At 38.4% G+C, this 17,083-nt stretch overlaps 1 protein-coding gene across 2 annotated transcripts; it reads left to right on the plus strand.

Moving 5' to 3' along the window:
* The first annotated feature begins 28 nt into the window (after positions 1-28).
* Positions 29-15,852, plus strand: LOC139122610 (glyoxylate reductase/hydroxypyruvate reductase-like). Of its 2 annotated transcripts, none has more exons than XM_070688171.1 (8): positions 29-235; positions 8,340-8,470; positions 9,550-9,622; positions 10,524-10,640; positions 11,367-11,557; positions 11,799-11,934; positions 12,315-12,445; positions 12,818-15,852. In XM_070688171.1, the coding sequence occupies exons 1-8, from the start codon at positions 72-74 to the stop codon at positions 12,937-12,939; spliced, it is 1,065 nt and encodes a 354-aa protein (XP_070544272.1). In that variant the 5' UTR covers positions 29-71; the 3' UTR covers positions 12,940-15,852. The 2 variants fall into 2 exon arrangements, with proteins under 2 accessions (XP_070544272.1, XP_070544273.1); XM_070688172.1 differs by lacking the exon at positions 29-235 and adding an exon at positions 6,006-6,405.
* The last annotated feature ends 1,231 nt before the right edge of the window (positions 15,853-17,083 follow it).

Genomic DNA, 17,083 nt, shown 5'->3' on the forward strand with positions numbered 1-17,083 from the left:
ACTCTATCAGCAGCAGAGGATTACCCACAAGCCTCTATTCACAGAAAGATGGCAGCCTCCATGTCGAGACGATGATTCTCAGATTTTTGATCGGAAATATACACAAATTACAACCAATCAAGTTTTTCCCGAGTAATTCAACCGGCGCTGTTAGAACGATGAGTTCTCAGGGACGCTTTAAGGTCTTTGTGACAAGAAATATTCCTCAGCCGGCTTTGGATATCATCTCGGCACAGTAAGTCGCTAATCGTAATGTACCCATCATTTTGACTGCCAATATACCATAACAACAATAATCTCGGTACATCTTTGTGCCCTTGTTATCACAGTCGTTTGGAGAGCTATTCAGCGCTGGGACTATTCGCCCCATAGACGAGAGTAACAGAAGCGAGAAAGCCTCAAGTCTGGAAACAGAATGGCTATAAAAACCACGCCATGTCACATTCCGTGTCCGATTTCACTGTGAAAATTAGCAAGTTCATCTATCATGCAACCGTCGATCGTTCCCTATCATTCTATAATTTCATACCTGATACTTTATCTGACTCAAAAACGCTCGTTTCGTGTGATTTTCGGCCGAATTCGACGTACACCTCGCCAAAACCTGGGGGTGAGCAACATTCCGGTCACCTCACAGTGGACGTTGGGCACTCCACTTTACTGACGTTAGCGCCGCGTACCTATGAGGGGTGACTTGAAGGTTGTTCATGCCTTATGTTTTGGCGACGTGTCTTCTGAATTCGGCCGAAAATCACACGAAAATTCATACCTGATACTTCATCTGCTTACAAAATGCTCATTTCCTGTGATTTTCGGCCGAGTTTCGAGAGACACCTGGCCAAAACATAAGCGTGAGCAACATTCCAGTCATCCCTCATGGGTAGGCGGCGCCAACGTCAGTAAAGTGGAGGTACCCAAGAGGTGACCGGAATGTTGCTCACCCCCAGGTTCTGGCGAGGTGTCCGTCGAATTCGGCCGAAAATCACACGAAACGAGCGTTTTTGAATCAGATAAAGTATCAGGTATGAAATTTTAGAATGATAGGGAACGATCGACGGTTGCATGATAGATGAACTTGCTAATTTTCACAGTGAAATCGGACACGGAATGTGACATGGCGTGGTTTTTATAGCCATTCTGTTTCCAGACTTGAGGTATTTCTCGCTTCTGTACTCTCGTCTATGGGGCGAATAGTCCCAGCGCTGAATAGCTCTCAAACGACTGTGTTGTTATCTTAGAGATCAAGCTTAGAAATGGTCTGGCTGATGATGAACTCCTCGCAAATTTATTTGAAGGAGGCTCCGCTCACAAGGTCGTGCAGGTACAATAATACACATGTATATAGTGCGATGTGCAGCTTGCATCCCAAATTAATGCCGAGGACGGTACTAGGCGCTGACCTGGTTCCCAGAGTAAAATATTATGTGCGCGAATCAGTTTGTGAATAGCTTATATAATGTAGGTCGCGGTGATAGTTGGCCAAAGTTCATCCAGGTAAAAGTGGCTCGTCCACGATTCGACCAACGGTTAGATAGGTCGATCCATGGATGTACAAAAATAGATTTTGTACATCCATGGTCGATCCGACCCAAGGCTGGACACACAGGGATATGATATATGTATACGTATCTGCAATCTGTAAAGTGCTTCCAATTCCATGCATCTGAAAAGTTTAACACGATAAACAACACGAAAAGGTGCGATGAAAATATATTTTCAGCCGAAAATGATATACAGTGTACTCATCATACCCTTTCAGGCCTGACTTTCTTGAATTTACCAAAATCACTGTCTATGTATGGGTTAAAGCCTAGCCTGAAACTAGTAGAAAGCACTAAAAATCTTGGCATTTTAGAAAGTGTAAAGCTCAGTCTACTCTTTTCATGTCAGGTTTATCTGTCACTATCAGGTTAAGTTGCTTAAAATCAGTTAATGTATTTCAACAGTATTGACAGTTTGAAGACATGAAAGCTGTTCAGCGCAGCTTAGACACTTACCATATAATACTTGATTTGAGCCAAACCATGGTTGTAAAAGGCTATGTGGGAAGACATTATAATATAACAGAGTGATTGATTCTGAATTGACAGTGATGGTGCTTGTCACACTAGTGTGCAGTCCAGGTCATTTCCAAAATTGGCGATGCTATACCATAATATGTTTTTTCTATCATTAGCCAATCAGCGGCCAGCGCCCCATCAGGAAAAATAGTATTGCCTTACAACCTCCATATGCGTCCAGTTTACGTACACCATGGTGTTGAACTCTGTCTTGCTATAAACACGTGCTATAAACTCCTCTGCTGCACCATTCACAAAACTTTTTTGTGTATTGTCGAAGATTCTTGTCAAAAATATTGTCAATAGTGAAAGAGGGGTTATGCCAAAATACTTTGCATTGCACATTTCATGGGAATACCGATGTCGTTTGTGAAATAATTAATCGCGCCGGATTCTGTCATAAATCTCGAAGAGTTGTGTGGCCACTCTGTAAACACTCCTTTTCGAAATTGCGTACCATTTTTAGCCTGCGTCCGACAAACACAACTTAGGTATCATTTTAAAGCTCTGACATCGCTCTTACTTCTAGCAAAAGGTCATACGCGTACTTACACAAATAACCTTTAAAACAGGTATTTCAAATAGAGATGACGATCATCTAAAAGATTCTCGGTACTTGAGAGAAATCTATAAACCGGTGGTAGAAATGAATCATAAATATCTCGACTATTTTTTCCATTACAGGATTTGTTGGTAGCCATGATCTTGTGCAGAACATGTTGATCATGTTGACAGTCAAAATTTGTTGAACTTTATAAGACGGAGGTTTAAACAGGAACTTCCCCTATAAAAGCCGGATTATCGTAAATCTATGCAAATGTGAAAAAAGCAATGCTACTGATATGATGTGCAGTGTTTGGTCCCAGAATCCCATAATTTTGCCATGTTTCGGGCGTTCATTGTCATTGAATCTTGCATATGATGTCTGTGAATACATAGCGACTAAACTTGAGTTTAAAATAATCTGAAAAAATGTTCCGATTTTTTTGTCAGAGAATGCATATGTATCAAAATGTGTTCCCTGTACGACCATTTGACCCCTCTTTGCATATGTTACAAAAGTGCCCATCATGATTATTCAAATTTATCATACGGTCCAAGCGATGCTATGAGAATTCAAAAACTCCCACCCTTTGTATGCAAATGGTGGCTTCATCAGAAATCATCCTATTGTGCACCCACGGTCCTGTAACTTCCCGTTTAATGAGCAGCAGTAAACTGCCAATCACTCTTGGCGGGTGATTTGTTACCCTGGCGTGACCTCTACTTTGTAAATGACGTAATCTGGTCGATGATTGGCTTACATTCGGAATACATTATTATAATGAGTTGCCGATTCTGGAAATGACCCGGACTGGTGTGGGTGTCACAGTGTCCACAGGGTACCTCAGGAAGGCAGTGTCATCAATTTTAGTACTTTGTGCCCTGTGGGCACAAGGTACTAATGTGATGGCGCGGCCCAATACGGCCAACATAGTGGGCCGTATGCTGTGGACGCAGGTATCTCAGAAACGCTTCAGTAACTTTTTCTGAAATTTGGTCTGGTGGTCACTTGGGCATGTATCTCAAACGGTCTTTTTTCTTTTTTGATTGAATCATTTTAAAGTCACTTTTTTAGCTTTTTTCTGAAAACCACTATTTTCACTTTTTCCTCAAAACCACTGATTTGATTATTGTGATGTTTGGCATGGGTGTTCGTATAGTTGAAATACCGTCAGAAATGTTCAAAATTTGGTGATACATGCCTTACATTATTTTTAAACAATATTTTTATCCATTTTATTTTATATTTACTTGATTTTGCCTCACTTTCGCTAAAGCTACCGTCTGCGCATGCGCACAACTGTAGGACAAAATCTGAGTTGAAGAATCGAAACGGACGCCATCTTGTTTCTCGGTATGGGCACATTTTTTACATTGTGAACGTTTACTGTGTGTTTCAACATGTTCTGTAGTTATGAAGTTGACAGTGATGCACTTTTGCAGCTGTCGTGTATTTTTTGGTACGAAAGGCGCCTTTGATCGACTGAAGAATGATGGCCTCCGCAGGCGATAAACACCGGTACTGGCAGGCATATCAGTTCTACTGAGGAAGTAATCCACTGGCCCGTATAGGTCAGGGGCTCACTTAGGGGAGAACCACTTGATTTCTGGGGGGGGGGGGGTATGGAGGATTTCGAGGAAAAAAAATTGTCACCAGGTAAAATAAAAGACAAAAATTAAGCCTGTAATGGCTTGAGAAAAAAATATTCTCATAACAGACAGAAATAAAAAAGGAATTGTCACAATGCTGTTGAAATGAGCAAAATTTTGGAAACTTCATTCTCATGTATTCTTTGCTGGCATGCTGCCAAAGGCACGCAAATGTTTTTACCACAAGTAATTCTTATGTGTTTTTTTTCCAGCACTTATGATATAAGCATTCACTACTGTACACCTCGGTGCACTTGATGTTTTCCTTCCCTTTTCTGACCCAAGAAATCATGTTTCAGGATTTCTGTTGCAATATCTCAATGGTGTAGGCAATATCTAGATGGGACTATTTGACTTCTCTAAATCGTGAAAATTTAAAACACAAGATAGGAGTCAATAAACTAGTGTTAAAACCAATACATTATTCTCTCAATATAAATATGTTAGAAAGATTACAAGTTGACAATGAAAATTGAGGAACAACAAATATAATGAAATACAATGTGTGAGCCTTGTTTCTCTGACCACAAAAGATAACATCTCCCCTGAGAACTTAAAAGGAATTGACTGTTTTAAAGAAAAGCAGGTATAGTACTGATCACAGTTGATTTGCCAAAAAAGTGTTCTATAATTTAAAGTTGTATATATAATAGACTTTCCATTTTGTTTGTCATTTGTTGGAATGTAAAATGAATAAATAAAAACATCCTGTGATATGTGAAACACTGGCTTAAATTTGAAAAATTGCACTGCTACTCCATTTGAAAAAAAAATTGATGCAGGTCTGACTGTAGAAATAAAAAAATGCTGTCTCTCTAACAAAAAAAAGTTCCCATACCCACTTCCTGCATACCCCCCCCCCCCCGAAATCAAATGGGTCTCCCCTTAATATGCGCATGCGCACATAACAAGTTATGTTTCTCGGTCAGTTGCGAATTTTGACGTTTTAAAGGTTTTAGCGTATATTTGATTGCTGTCATGTATTTTTGGCACGAACCGCTCCTTCGATAGACTGAAGAATGATGGCCTCCGTACTCCCCAGTACCGGCGAATCCATTGCTTTTAATAGCGAGGCAATCCCACCGGCGGCCCGTACTAATAGCTGGGTGAGAGCGAGGGAATGCTCTGTCCTTCTACCTCCGGCCTCCATGTCATAACAAACTAGCGTCTTTTTATGTTGATATACTGTCCTTTCGACACAGCGATAACTTTTAGTTTTCTGTTGCTTATTTTGGGTAATTTCGACAGTTGTGCATTGATTTTGACATCATCTTTTACTTAATAACCGTCGATGTCGGCAACTCTCTCGCTAGCCCTGCGTACGATGCTGTGTGTTGGAACGCACACAGGGAATGCACTGCGTACGTACGCAGGGCTAGCGAGAGAGTTGCCGACATCGACGGTTATTTACGAAAAGTGAATAAAAGACTGGCATTTTTGGAAGCGATCGAGTAGCTGAGGCGGGCAGGGATACGACTTGGGCCCAAGAACGCTGAATTTCGGCAGTAATTTGGCTTTTTACGTCAAGTCCCAAAATGGATTTGAAGTCACCGACCCTACGTACGGGTCTTTGCAGGGCTGTGGTGAGCGGGGCGAATAGCTGTAGCGGAACACACAGCATCGTACGCAGGGCTAAATCCGACATGGTAATTTGGCATGATCATTAGATCATACATGATCCGAGATTGCAGTTTAGCAAGGTCACGATAACTTATGTTGTTTGTTTCACTGTCGTTTAATACCTATATTTCTACTAAAAGACCATTAGAATTTCCTCCTGGCTACTTTGAAATCGTGCACTGGCATGCATGTAGTTGTCAACATCACTATGCTTTAATGTACAGTAGACTCTCATACTATGAATATATCGACTGTCACTGCATGTGTGCAAATCACTCCATATCATATCAAAAAATGTAGTATTGCGACGTTTGAGCTGCCAGAAGCCAGAATTTACAGTTTACGAGAAAGTTATCTTACATGTAAAACTCAGTTCTACTGTGAACAAAATGCAAGCTATGTTGTGTAACTATCGTGAATAGCATAATATTTTGTACCTATCACCGTGTCAGAAAATCAGAAGGAAACAACCAGTCAGACAAACTGTGGTCAGGATGATACTGTCCAATTTTAATATTTGTCTCTCGGCACACACCAGATACTCATGACTGTAAAACAACATTTCCATATAATTGTATATTCAGTTTTTATATTTAGTTTGCTTTTCACCATATTGTATGTCCTTCCCTGCACTACATAATTTAAAATTAAATAATGTTTTTGGCCTATACATACTTGAGGGGTAAGCTTATTTAGTCTCATACATTAAAGATGCACTGTTGACCTACGAGTCCAAACTTTTTTCATTGTATTGTAGATAGGTGTACACTCCAAATACTAAGTACAAGTGTGGTGAGTGTAACAAGCAAATGTTTTCTGGTCAATGGTTCATATCAAGGTTGTTAGTCCCCACGGACACCGTCCGGGGGGACTTATAGGTTTGGTCATGTCCGTGCGTGTGTGCGTCCGTGCGTGCTGCGTGCGTGCGTGCGTGCGTGCGTCCGTCCGTTCACGCAGATATCTCAGAGATGCCTGGAGCGATTTCATTCAAACTTGGTACAAGGATACTTCATATGTCATACAGATGCACGTCGATTGGTTTTGTGATACAATCCAATATGGCCTGCCAGGCGGCAATTTTATTACGATTTTTCATGTACAGAGCCATAACTCAGGCATGTTTCAACTGATTTTATTCAAAGTTGGTACAAGGACATTGACTAATGTCATAGATATGCACGTCAATTTTTTTGTGATACGATCCAATATGGCCGCCGTGCGGCATTTTGTTACGATTTTTCATGTACAGAGCCATTACTCAGGCATGCTTCAACAGATTTTATTCAAACTTGGTACAAGGACATTGACCAATGTCATAGATATGCACGTCAATTTTTTTGTGATACGATCCAATATGGCCGCCGTGCGGCCATTTTGTTACGATTTTTTCATGTACAGAGCCATTACTCAGGCATGCTTCAACAGATTTTATTCAAAGTTGGTACAAGGACATTGACCAATGTCATAGCTATACACATCATTTTGTTTGTGATACGATCCAATATGGCCGCCGTGCGGCCATTTTGTTACGATTTTTTCATGTACAGAGCCATTACTCAGGCATGTTTCAACAGATTTTATTCAAAGTTGGTACAAGGACATTGACCAATGTCATAGCTATACACATCAATTTGTTTTGTGATACGATCCAATATGGCCGCTGTGCGGCCATTTTGTTACGATTTTTTCATGTACAGAGCCATAACTCAGGCATAACTCAACTGATTTTATTCAAACTTGGTAAAAGGACATTGACCTGTGTCATGCACATGCACATTGATTTGTTTTGTGATACGATCCAATATGGCCGCCGTGTGGCCATTTTATTACATTTTTCATGTCCAGAACCATAACTCAGACATGTATCAAGCGAATTTATTCAAAGTTGGTACAAGGAGATTGACCAATGTCATACATATGTACATTAATTTGTTTTGTGATACGATCCAATATGGCTGCTGTGCGGCCATTTTGTTATGATTTTTTCATGTACAAGCCATAACTCAGACATATCTCAACCAATTTTAATCAAATTTGCTACAAGGACATTGACCTATGTCATACATATGCACATTTATTTGTTTTTTGATACGATCCAATACGGCCACCGTGTGGCCATTTATTACGATTTTTTTCATGTCCTGAACTACAACTCAGACATGTATCAAGCGAATTTATTCAAAAGTATTTTTATCACAGACCTAATGAAGAGGACTTTATCCTCTCTGAGGACCTGTAATCAAAGTACCCATTAACAAGTGGGGACTGTGTCATCAACGATGACTTGTTGATACTTAGAATCCACACTTTGAACTTATGCTGGAGCGGTAACCAACCAGTTCAAATAACTTTCATTTATGTCAAAACAATTTGACTTTTTGCCAAATTTCACATTTATGGCAATTAATAAACAGTACGAGGTACAAAGGACGTCGGTGCCCCCGGGCCCCATTTTTTATTTTGCAGATGTGATGTTACTCAATGGAAATCAGACAGTCCCGTTCCGAGAGCAGAACTTCTTCGACACATCCCTGGCATGCATGGCTTGTACTGTTTACTGACAGACAAAATTGATGCAGGCGTGCTGGATGCAGCAGGTTTGTACAATATCTTATGGGCATCTCCACACAGTAACTCAAATTACTGCATTGCCAGTACCACTGGGCTTGTAAGAATGCGATGCTTGTAGCAAAGGAAGGTTGATCAATTGGTACACAAAATACCGACTAGCAATCCATAGCTGCATAGCATGGTCAGTGTTCTCAACAGCTTGGAAAATAGAGGACAACCAATTTACATAATAACATATGATTTTAATATTTTTTTGTTATGAACATGATTTTTCATCGCAATTAACATATTAATAGGCTCTATAACTTGAGGAATGACCAAAGTCCCACCTCTCAAAATCCACTTCTTGAGAACCTTTAGTGTAGCCGTGAACCTTGATTTTACTGGATACTCATTGAGTGCTACATAGCTCCAGAATACATGCAAGTAACATGCACATACATAGCCGGTCTATAGTCACCTCTTGATCAATTTTCCTATCTGGAGAAAAAATTTATGCTATCATAGCTGCACAGAGTAGAAAACGTCTGTGTTGGTGAGGCGTGTTTGATTTCTAGCTATGTGGGTGTGTGTGCAGTTGTCATTCAAGCATAATCCCTATGTGGACTGTGAGTCAAGTAATCTTCCCTTCTGTTCTGTAGATCACTGATATTTTTCTGTACAGATAATTATTAATTTGCAGCATTCTACAAGGTTTATAAAGTCTTTGATTCTTTATAGCAATTTGCTAAGGTATAATGTGTATCAGGGGATAGTATTTAGACTCAAATTTTTACAATCCTTTTCTGGATTGATTTTGGAACCTGTATAGTGCACAAAGTCACCATCCATATTCTTTGTTTTAAGGAATTTGAACAGTTACTTTTTACAATAGATGTATTAAGACAGGGTATGGTGGCAATTTTGAATTTCAAACATAAGTAAATTGTAGGTAATTTGTTTATCTACCATCAAAATTTGCATGGTTGACCCCTGATTTTTATCATTGATCGTGAAAGAGATTGGCTGAGTATTGTGAAGTAAAGTTTCAGCAAAAGTTGAAAACTTTCTGCTTTTAGGTAATTATTGCCTTAATTTTAACTCATTCACTTTGGTGTATCTTTAGGACCAAGTTTAAAAGTTCTCAGCACCATGTCAGTAGGCTATGATCATATCAGCCTGGATGAAGTGAAAAAGAGGTTAGTGTTCTCATTTCTTTCATAGACCATTACAGTACTTACCCCATCTACCGTCATTGTTTTGCCCAAATCCATTGTTGTCTATGGTGAATGTGGTCTTGTTTACAAGGAATCGCGGTGGGTATGTTAAGTGTTACCAAGTCTCTGTTGAGAACACTTTTCACTTTGTCCATCTGACAGGGAGATCATGACTGTAGATTGATAATTTTTATTCCTTTGTCAAAATGCACCATATGCAAGGGTACAGTCACATGTAGTTTTGCAATGAATCACAATTTGTGTCTGTGCCTGAAAATTGCAATACAAGTCCCACTAAATGACCTCATGCTAGTTCATCAAATACATCGGTGTATTCTATGAAGCTGATGTTCAAGTTTTAGAAATGTTACACTTCACCCTCCTGTTTGTAGATTGTTAAACTTGAGTAATGGCCAGCATTTATTTTGTCAATTACCAATTACCCTGTCTAACCCTATCACCACCATGGTTTGGCCAAAACCATAGCTGTACAACTATATTTTTGTACATCCATGCCAAAACCTATCGTTATCAATGGTGATTGTAGACCTCTTTACAGGAAATTGGATGGTTAACAGATTAGGGTAGAATGCACGTTGGGTACAGATATTTAGATTCTCTAAATTTTTACAATTTTTGTCTGATCTACCATTTGTAGGGCTCATTTTAAATGGCATGAAGTAAGATCAATTTCACTGTCTTAGTTTTTCCAAAACTGAAAATTTTATTTTCCTTTTAGAGTTGTTTTTAATGGCAAAGTTGGATCACTAAGCAGTGAAGTTAGGAGAAAGGGGTTACACTGTCCTTCACAAACACATATTATTATGTTTAATAAACCCCTTTGAGTAAATTTAAATCAAATCTTAATGTTCTTTCAATCCAGAAATATTCCCCTTGGCTACACACCAGATGTTCTGACGGATGCGACGGCAGAGTTGACCGTAGCTCTCCTTCTATCTGTGTCAAGGAGACTCATGGAAGCTGCTGACCAAGTCAGAAAGTAGGTCATCATCATGGCAACATTCATATCTCTAGTTTTAATAGCAGTACCAGTTAAACACCTGCCTAGTGTCAGTTTTATGGAATGTCAGGAAGTGGTAGTTAATCTCATAAATTATTTACGATGGTAAGACATTACGAAAGTTTTAAAAGTTGCACAGTTAATTAGTTCTTGCTTAATTAGTGCTCTAGTGGAAAATTATATGAAGCAGTTTTTGATTATGGCAGCTGGTGTACATACTGGTGGGGATTTGCATTTGTGGTCCTTGACCTTCCAGCAATAAGTGACCTATGACCTCTACTAGATGTGTAAAATACTCATGGAAACTTAATCTCATGAAATCATTTGTAATGAAATAATATCCTGATCGTATTTAATCAGTATCTACGTCTCTCAGGCTTGAGAGAGTTTCTTGAACTCAAGATCAACCCCTTTGACAGGCAAATTCTATACAACATCATACTTTGTGACAACTTTTGACCTATGCAAAAAGAAATCGAGGACAGTGCATTTAGGTGTTACTGGATTGGTAGTATTCCTGCTTCTCCAATTTCAGTGTTCACGCTACACAAATACCTATGTGAATGTTTCCTCCAGTGAGTTCTCAAAGATGACTTTTCCACATGTTTCATACCTCTATCGTCACTTTGATGATGTTGGTGTGAGCAGTTTCAATATGCTCATTACCACTACTGACATTGTGTCTTCTCTGCCATTCTATTACAGTGGTGGATGGGGAACATGGAGCCCTCTATGGATGTGCGGCGTTGGTCTTAGCAACAGCACGGTAGGAATTGTGGGATTGGGACGAATAGGAATGGCCGTTGCCCAAAGACTCAAACCCTTTGGTGTGAAGAAGTTTCTATACACCAATAGGAATCCTCGGTCTGATGCAGGTGTACTTCCTGCTGAATATGGTAAATAGACATGTTTATGACTTCTGATTGGATGTTGCAAAAACACACTTGCTCTGCATAAATTAGATAGGCACCAATCACAAATAATCTTGGTCACACAGTTATGTCTGTGATATTATATATCCTACAATTTTATAAATTCAAAATATGCAGTTAAGTTATACAGTTTATAGGACAATGTTTGAAAATGTTCACTGGATGGTGTTATCATTTTTTACATATTTTTTACTTTTTTTTTCAGTTTCTTTAGATGTCTTGTTAAATCAGTCTGACTTTGTCATAGTGTGTTGTGCGCTGACTCCAGAAACACACGGACTATTCAACATGGACACGTTTAGTAAAATGAAAAGCTCTGCCATATTTATAAACACCAGCAGGTATGTAATCCCACAATGCATTGCTCACGTAGAGCCATCTCTGTAGTGCATGTTGTGTTCTATGAGATATTCATATCAAAAGGTACCAGAGAAATATTTTTGCTCTTCGTGATATTGCTTGAGATCAACAATAATAGTTGTGGACATGTTGGTTAGAATGTAAGCCAGTGAAAATGTTCTTACTCCGTAAGCTTCAAAATAAGCCCTCATAAATGGTAGACCAAAAGAATATTGTAAAGTTCCGAATATCTGTCCCCAAGGCACATTCTACCTTATAACTATCCAATAAGGCCAGCCATTCTCACTATACAGTTGTCTTGTTCTGATGGCAAATTCTTTTCATACCAAGCATTCAGAAATCGCATGCTTGTTGATTTCAGGGGACCTCTAGTCAACCAAGACGACCTTCTAGATGCGTTAGAATCCGGAACCATCAGAGCTGCAGGATTAGATGTGACGACACCAGAACCGATCCCTACAGATCATCCTCTGCTAGAATTAGAAAACTGTGGTAAGTTTACTTCTCTGACAATCTGCTGCTAGAACTAGAATAGTGTGAAAGGTCAGTTTATCAATAGACACAGCACAGTACCTGTACGTAGAGATACTAGCTTTCTGGCCCATGTACATGTATGCATGTGGCATATTCACAGTCTGTGTTAACAGGCTGAATAATTAGTATTTCAACATCCATGTGGAGTGGAAGCCAAGTAAATGAAGTTGACATTCAGAATGTGCAGAAAACTGCCCCTTTAAGTCTTTAATCCCCCCCCATTAGTTTAGTGTACTGTCAACGGAGATTGAGAACTTTTCTTGTCATAATATGTTTGTCATGTTTTCTTGCATTCACCAATCAATTGCTTGTTTGTTTCTTTGTCTACAGTGGTCCTACCTCATATTGGAAGTGCAACAGAATCGACAAGAATAGACATGGCAGTGCTTGCTGCTAGGAATCTCCTCGCTGGGCTGAAGGGAGAGAAACTGCCATCTGAAGTCCAGCTATAGTGTAGGATGAATTACATGTAGTTCTAGGTATAACGTTACACTGCCATCACTCTGAGAAAGCTAGATGTGTGTTTAAAGGTATAATGTACAGGTTGTAGATGGGTATTCTGTACTAGAGATAGAATTTGAAAAGCCGGAATATCAGTGTTTGAGTGGAAGTCAGCGAATCAATGTTGACATCTTCATGGTTGGAGGCATGAGTGCTTCAGTGATGTTGTTACACACCTGTAGCCACAAATTGGTGCAATCCTGTTCTCAGCGAATGCCTGAAAAACTCTTTGCCCATTTCTCTTTGTGGAAGAAACCATTACTTGTTTGGGGACCCCTGTAAGGTCAGATGTGTCTTGGGGGGATGGACACTTGAACTCAAATTTTTACAATACTTTTCTGCTGTACGGCTTGTAGGAGCTCATTTCAAAGTGTGTGGAGTGAGTGAGTTTTCACTCTCTTAGTTTTGTCAAAATCAAAAATTTACTTGTTCCCCATAAAGTTTACATGGGATTGAAGGCATTTTTGAATTTCATGTGTCAGTAAATGTTCGATAATTTGTTTTCATGGTGCCAAATTTTGAACAGTGAACCCCAATTTATATTCTTGATTTTGAAAGAAAAAGGTTGAAAGTTTCCTTGAGGATAGTTTGAGCAAAAGTTTAAATCCTGTCATTTTTAAGTCACGTACTCCCTTACTGGTGAATAAATACAATCATAGTCCCTACCATAATGTCGCATGGACCCACTATTCTTCTGTCTTGCCAGTCTTGAGCACTGGGATTTTGTAGAGGGTCACATATGATTGAAGGGACCATCAATTCCTGACTTTCCTTCTCTTGCTTTGTAAAGAGGTGTCAAATGCCAAGTGAATTAGAATAATGTACATCACTTTGTATATGTGATAAATCTGATATATAACTCTCCTTGCATGTAAACCAGTGATTAATCGTGATAACATTTTACAATAGTGTTCATAAACATACACAAAGTTGGATGACTGTTTATGAATTTTATGAATTTTCTATGTATTTTCTCAATCAATATTTTATTCAATCAGAAAACACTGACATGTCAACTGTTGATGCATACAAATTTTGTTCAGATTCTCAGAGGAAACACACTCAAAATTTATATCGCTATACAGTTTGTAAAATATAGGGTCATCATGCATAGAACAGTAGTTTAACCTTTCATCACAATGGTTTGACCCAATTCCATTGTTTTTCATGGCAAAGATGGACCTTTACACTGAAATAGGGGGTTGAAAAGGTTAAAGCTGTCTTGATTCTCTCTCCCACATGAGCTGCACAAATAACTGTTACCCTCCGACTTTTTGTTCACTTTGGTGTAAAAACATAGAGCTAAAATGTTGTGAAGTTTTTAATATTTTACACCATCATTACAGGCTTATCACTGATAATAGCAAAGTTTGTCAAAATATGCTGTCAGGTCAAATATCTGAATGATGTCATAGGAGTGTTATGTAAATATTCTCATCAAAAAAGGCCAGTGTACTGCCATCATAAATATTGTAATGACAGAAATACTGTAGGGCATTTTATTCAACTTTCCATTTACGATTTCCACAGTAAATCACAAATGTAACAACTTCCTGCTTGCAAGTATCCTCAAAATAAATATATTCAGATTTCTCATCATCACCACTTTCCACATGATGATTCTCAGTTGTGTCATTTTATCTTCTGTACATGAGTCACAGTTCAATATGCTGAGTGGGATTTTTTATAGACTGCTGTTTGCACAATCATAGAACGATTGACCTCGTGACCTTCAATGCGAACCTAGGGTGACACGCAGAAGTGTAGATTTATATCAGCAAAAAAGAAACTAAAATAAAGTATCTTATTTCGGTAATAGAATAACTTACAATTTCTTTCATCATATTTCAATATCTCCATACTATCTTTTAGAGATCGTGTTCTGTAGTTAAAGTTAGGATCATCAAACAGTCAACAGATAGCCCCTGATTTCTAGTTTGTTAATTCACCTGCCGTCAATGTTGCTTAGGTTGGATCTTTCTTCAAAGGGATCAGTCTTATGCATTGCCTAACTTTGGTGTCGTGCTTTGACGTATGTGTGTGTGTAGTCTTACTTCTGCAGAAATCTGTATTTTGTAGGTTGACACTCCTGTACAAAGAAAACTCTTCTTACCATGCTTTCAAATCAATCACCTGTAAGGTAATGTGTACTATAAACTGAGAAATGTTAGAATGTAAGTATTGTAAAACTAACTCAGCTTATGCGATTGCATCAACGTAGAGATGTGTGCCTTTCAGCTTGTGGACTCCAAAGCATAATGCATTTTTGGAGCATGTCTGCTCAAAATCAAAAAATGTTTGTTAAAACGTTGGATGTGGAGGATCACACAATGAAACCAGTTTCTTCCCAATTTTGTTCACTCTGCCCACGATATCACCGTGAAATGCTGACAGTTTGCATCAAAAGAAAATGAACAAAAGCTGTAACAAAGATGCAACTCCACTTAAGATGTTTATTCGACTGATGAAACATCATATCACTTGGAACATTTCAGAGAATTCCGTAGGGGCTAGGTCATTTAGTGTTGGCGTTTGGGTTTCCAAGTAAATGCATCCTCAAAGACATGAGCTGTAACCGCATTGAGAATGATCAATATGTTCAATATTGTAACAGCATCCCTCTGAAATATCTCGTTACCGTGGTAAAAGATAATTAGAACATTTTGTAAAGTTACAAAACAAACCGGCAGATTGATGACTTTGTGAGCCCCTGTAGGTATATGTGGTTCTGTAGATGTTAAAAAATGTCAATAGCTAGTTGTTATTTCTTAGATACGTTTTTTTTACAATATAAACATTTTGGATCATGAATTTAATTGTTGTTTTGAACTTGGACTGTCAATAAACACTGTAAATCATTGAAATGTGTACACTGCCTCTGTATGGTTCTGACTCTTCAAAGATCAAAGTCACACCATTTAGTTGGTTTTTGGAGGGCTAGAAAAAATGAAATATTATCCTAAACACAACTGTAAACAATATTCATATAGACAAGTACATACATATAGAGAGAGAGAGAGAGAGAGAGAGAGAGAGAGGGACTATTTTGTATGAGGTTATACTTCGAGTGATAAGGGGGTTATACGAATGAAAATTGATACATCACTAAAATGTGTCAAATATGTTCCAGTGTATTTAGCACGTTATCTACATTTGGTATGACACTGGTCAATTTCAACAATGCGTTCCAGTGTATGTATTTAGCACGTTATCTACATTTGGTATGACACTGGTCAATTTCAACAATGCCAGGCTCAAGCCGGAAGCCTACATGTACTATTACATACCAATGACATCCAATGACTTCAGTATTCCAAAGAATTTACACTGGAAGTTTAAATTTCAATGAACATGTTTGAGAACATCATTGCAAACCAAATTTTTCTTATAAAACAACCAGAGAGTAGTTTTCCAACGGTACCACAATTGTTTGAAGCAATCAGATAATCAGTTTCCATACGGGAGTCTGCTATAAATTGTGAAAATGTACATTCAATTTTTTTTACATTTCAAGTTGCTCTCTCGCACACAATTCTCACATCCTGCAAGGAACTGCAACAGACATATGTCAAATTTAAATTTAGCAGATTTATTGAACTGTCTTTTCAAGCACAAGTAAATGCACAAGCGAACAGAAAATTCTACAGAAGTTTAACACATAACATACCTACCAGCATTCGGCAGTGTTCAATAAAATCATTATTTGCAACACATTAAAGTTTCTTTTCATCAATGTAATTTTTTTAACATAACCCTCTCTTCAAATCTTTGGCAATACGGTAATAATTGCTTTTTATGCCCATCAAGCTTGATCTTTGACCCAATCTGACCCAGACAGCTTGACTGTTGATCTAAATTGACCTTGTCACCATACAGATATACACTTGGTTGTAATCTCGTTATTACTTTTTATGTTTGGCAACTATTAGTTTCATTTAAGAATTGTTCAACTTTTTTAGGCCAAAAATCGGTTTAATTGATGCTGTATACAGCCATGTTTTGCTTTTATATCATCTATTTGTCATAGAAATTTGTTGTGGTGGGGTGGATGGGGGTCATGGTATTGCAACAAATAATATCGGAGAGACGAGAAAA

This window comes from Ptychodera flava, chromosome 22 (assembly GCF_041260155.1).
Source record: "Ptychodera flava strain L36383 chromosome 22, AS_Pfla_20210202, whole genome shotgun sequence".
NCBI classification, from domain to species: Eukaryota; Metazoa; Hemichordata; class Enteropneusta; family Ptychoderidae; genus Ptychodera; species Ptychodera flava.